Source organism: Squalius cephalus, assembly GCF_949319135.1.
Source record: "Squalius cephalus genome assembly, chromosome: 14".
Classification (NCBI taxonomy): Eukaryota; Metazoa; Chordata; class Actinopteri; order Cypriniformes; family Leuciscidae; genus Squalius; species Squalius cephalus.
In genome coordinates this window covers 35,148,242-35,151,838 of record NC_137135.1, presented here as the reverse complement: position 1 = coordinate 35,151,838, position 3,597 = coordinate 35,148,242, and the positions used below count along the sequence as shown (strand labels likewise).

Genomic DNA, 3,597 nt, shown 5'->3' with positions numbered 1-3,597 from the left:
AATATTTAATGTTTTGTATATTCTAGGGAAGGAGGCTGTAGATTCGTGGTACAGTGAGATCAAAGATTACGACTTTAAAAAATCAGGATATCAACCCAAAACAGGTAATATTAATTTGGGGAATAAATGGTTTCATTGGAATATATAACAATAAGGAAATATTATAAATTGTTTTTTATAGATTGGCTTTTCATTTATTGGCTTACTGCCTTTATTGTAATCTCTGTCTAAATGTGTCCATATATATTCGCAGGGCATTTCACCCAGGTTGTGTGGAAGTCCTCCACCGAGCTCGGAGTCGGTCTGGCTACTGATGGAAACACAGTTTTTGTCGTTGGTCAATACAAACCTGCTGGAAACATAACCAATGCCGATTACTATGAGAAAAATGTTCTGCCTAAAACCGCCTGATGATTGTTCGCTTCCTTTGTTGGATTTAAATATCTCTAACATTTACATTTATGATTTGGCAAATGCTCTTATTCAAAGTGACTTAATCATCATTACCGGTTTAGATATGAAAGATAGGCCAGTAAGATCAAATACTGTGTGTGTGTGTGTGTGTGTGTTATTTTAATAAAGTATGACTGCATCATAAGCAAATGTGCATTATTTGTAACTAAACTGTGAAACAAAACACTGAAATTGCCAAATAAATACCATAAGAAGCTACAACCTCTCCTGAACTGATCTATAAAGCCATCTTATACTTTGGTATGCACATTTCTCTAATGATGATCAAAACTTTGCTGTTTCACACAATCTCATCAAGTCATTCTGTTGTCTGATTGAACGTTTAGACTCTTTTATCAAAAAAATCGAGGTCCCATTTTATATTAAGTGGCAAAAAATAGGTTCAATGTACTTATTGTGATGATGTTGTATTGTAAAACACCTTTGCTGCTATTGAGGTGTGATACGGGTAAGGTTAGAGACAGGTGTGTGTTGTATGGGTCGGTTTGGGTGGGTCAACAGTGTAATTACAAATGCAATTACATAAATTAATTACAGCTGTAATTACATGCAGGTATTTTCAAAATATAAGTACAATGTAAAAACACGTGTACACAATAAGTCCATTGTATCAAATTATTAATTTCAATGTATTAGTACAGTTGTCTACTATTACCAAGAAGTAAACATTCTTTTTCTTTGTCTGTGCCCTCACGGGCCCGCAAAGTCCATGCTAATTTCTTCATGTTCTTTTTCTGTTTTGATTTTTCCAAAATCATGGTTAATACTTGACATCACTTTTCTACAATCAGGGCAATTTAGTTTGATGGCCTGATATGATGTTTTTAGGTTTTGAACATTCAAACCCAAATGGCAGTATTTTGCCAAGTAACTAGTTAAAGGACGTTTCAACTGGTCGTGAAGCTCCTGTAACAAGTTTCCCTCACTCTGTTTTGTGACTACACGGATTCGGATATATTTATCCACTTCCCCATTTCCTTCTGCAGCGGCAGTCTTCTGCACTGTGTGACTTGGCTGATGCAAGACCATTGGTTGCACAATCCTATTGTTCAGACTAATTTCTCTCCAGAAATCGGCCTGTTTGCGTTATTGATTGTTATACTTTTTCCACAAAACCCAAATATACATAATCACTGTCAGTAATCAGAATACTGTCTTTATGGCTATGCTCAACCGTATGCTTTAACGCCTGAGCAACAGCCATCTTTTTTGCTTCCTGCACACTTTTGTCATCTGACAATCTACCTTTTTGTTTGTAGATTATTTTACCTTTAAGTTTGACTATAAATCCCCACCATGTCTGTCCTTTTTCTGAAGTCCCATCAGTGAAGTAACAGATTTTTGACTGGTTTATTTCAGTTCTTTTTTCTTTCTTTGGGGTTTTTTCATTTCTGATTTCTATCTGGTTATCACTTATAGACCCCTTTTCAGTTGGTAAACATGGTGACGTTTTTTTGTGGGCGGAGCTTAGGTGGAGGCAGAACGATCCCTCCGGCCGCTTCACTAACGTTAGTGTGCAAGTTTTTTTTAGCTTGTTTTTTAACAGTGACTGGAGAAAATCCGATTTTGTCTTAATGTGCAAGGTCACTCACTGTCCAGGACCGCGATTGTTATTTGCAAAAGTTAATTTTAACGGACATCCCAGATTGGCTGACCCGTACACATCCAGGCAATGGATGGACGATCTGACAGGATTAACGTTAAACGTACAATATGTCATTTTTTTCGCCGCTAGGGGTCGCTAAACTCTTACAATAACAAAGGCGTAGTTTGATGAAGCAACATTTGCTAAGAATTATGGATCTTGTCGTCAACGTCAAGCCGACCGATCTAATAATGTTTATGGATGAGTGAATACATCAATGCTTTTATCATGACTGTGATATGAAGCAGGTCGGGATTGCTAAGAGACAGCTATCAGCTCCACACGCGACGCGAGTCCCGCGGATATAAAAGGAATATGGACATTTCATTCTACCGAACTACACGCAAAGCAGAATTACTACTCACAGGTCAGTTTATTAGACAAATTAAACTTGTGAGGTAACGCAGCGCTGTTTCACTTGGTCTAACATTACACTATCAAACTGCATTTGAATGTGTTGAAATGTATGTGTTAGTTTGTCTGTATGAGACTAGCAGTAAGCTAGATCAACATTAGAATAACATACAGATGATATTCTAACATTTTATCATTGTTGAACTATAACATTGATTAGTTTTATGTAAATGTGCTCACCTGTTTAATAAAGTACATGTAGGAGCGGTCGAAGTCTCGGACGTGGAGCTCTAGGCATCTCGAAAACACAGCGCTGATATTGATTCTCGTTTTAGTTCTCCTTTTTTTATCCAAAGTCTGCTTGCCATGTCCATAATGTTTGAATGAAACAACAACAGCGTGCAGATAGACGTTACGAACTACACAGTTGTCCACTGTGTTGTCCTGGTTGCTATGGCAGTACGAGCGGAAACCAGGGACAACGCGGATATGACGCCATTGACGGGCAACAAAACGGAAATAAAGAAACGGTACGTGTCTTCGAATTAAATTACAAATTTCTCCTGGTTTGAAAGTTGTTGGAAACAGTCGGGATAATGTAAGTACACAACTAAAAAATATATATAACAGATATAGTGATTTTTGCTATTTTTAAAGCAAAAATATTACATATTGTAGTGTACCTTTAACGCTACCTCCGGTTGAGTGGCCTGACTTCTACACCTACCCTATAGAGAAACCGAGGGTAAAGAGAAACTGAGGGCATATAAATCTTTAGATGCTGTTTTATAGTGTTCAATTTAATTCTCTTTGTGGTTCTTAAATATATACACCTTCTACCTTATTTTAATTATTCTCAGGATTAGGTAAAGTAAGTCGAATTCGTTCTAAACAATAAGTATTTAAAGGTCCATACTCACAACTTAGAAGAAAGACTTCTCCGTGGTTTAGTTCAGCTCAACTCTTTTATAAAGCAGAGACTTGTGGCAAGCAGGTTCTTTTAATATCAATTATTAGTATTTTATTATTTCTATTACAATTGTTTTACATGCAATATCAAGAAATCAAAATAAAATTCAAAACCTAAAGTTGTCAGTTCACAAGCTTCAACAGCAGGTGTCAGG

At 36.6% G+C, this 3,597-nt stretch overlaps 1 protein-coding gene across 4 annotated transcripts in view; it reads left to right on the top strand.

The window, feature by feature from the left end:
* LOC307171717 (uncharacterized protein) overlaps nucleotides 1-1,170 on the top strand; it is a 22,631-nt gene extending 21,461 nt beyond the window's left edge. For 2 of the 4 annotated variants that reach the window (XM_079893512.1, XM_079893511.1), the window contains 2 exons: nucleotides 27-104; nucleotides 254-1,157. In XM_079893512.1, the coding sequence (XP_079749638.1) occupies nucleotides 27-104; nucleotides 254-411 (236 nt within the window). In that variant the 3' untranslated portion in view covers nucleotides 412-1,157. Of the gene's footprint in view, nucleotides 1-26; nucleotides 105-253 lie in introns of all 4 variants that reach the window. The other 2 variants (XM_079893514.1, XM_079893513.1) reach the window with 2 other exon arrangements.
* Nucleotides 1,171-3,597: the final 2,427 nt, after the last annotated feature.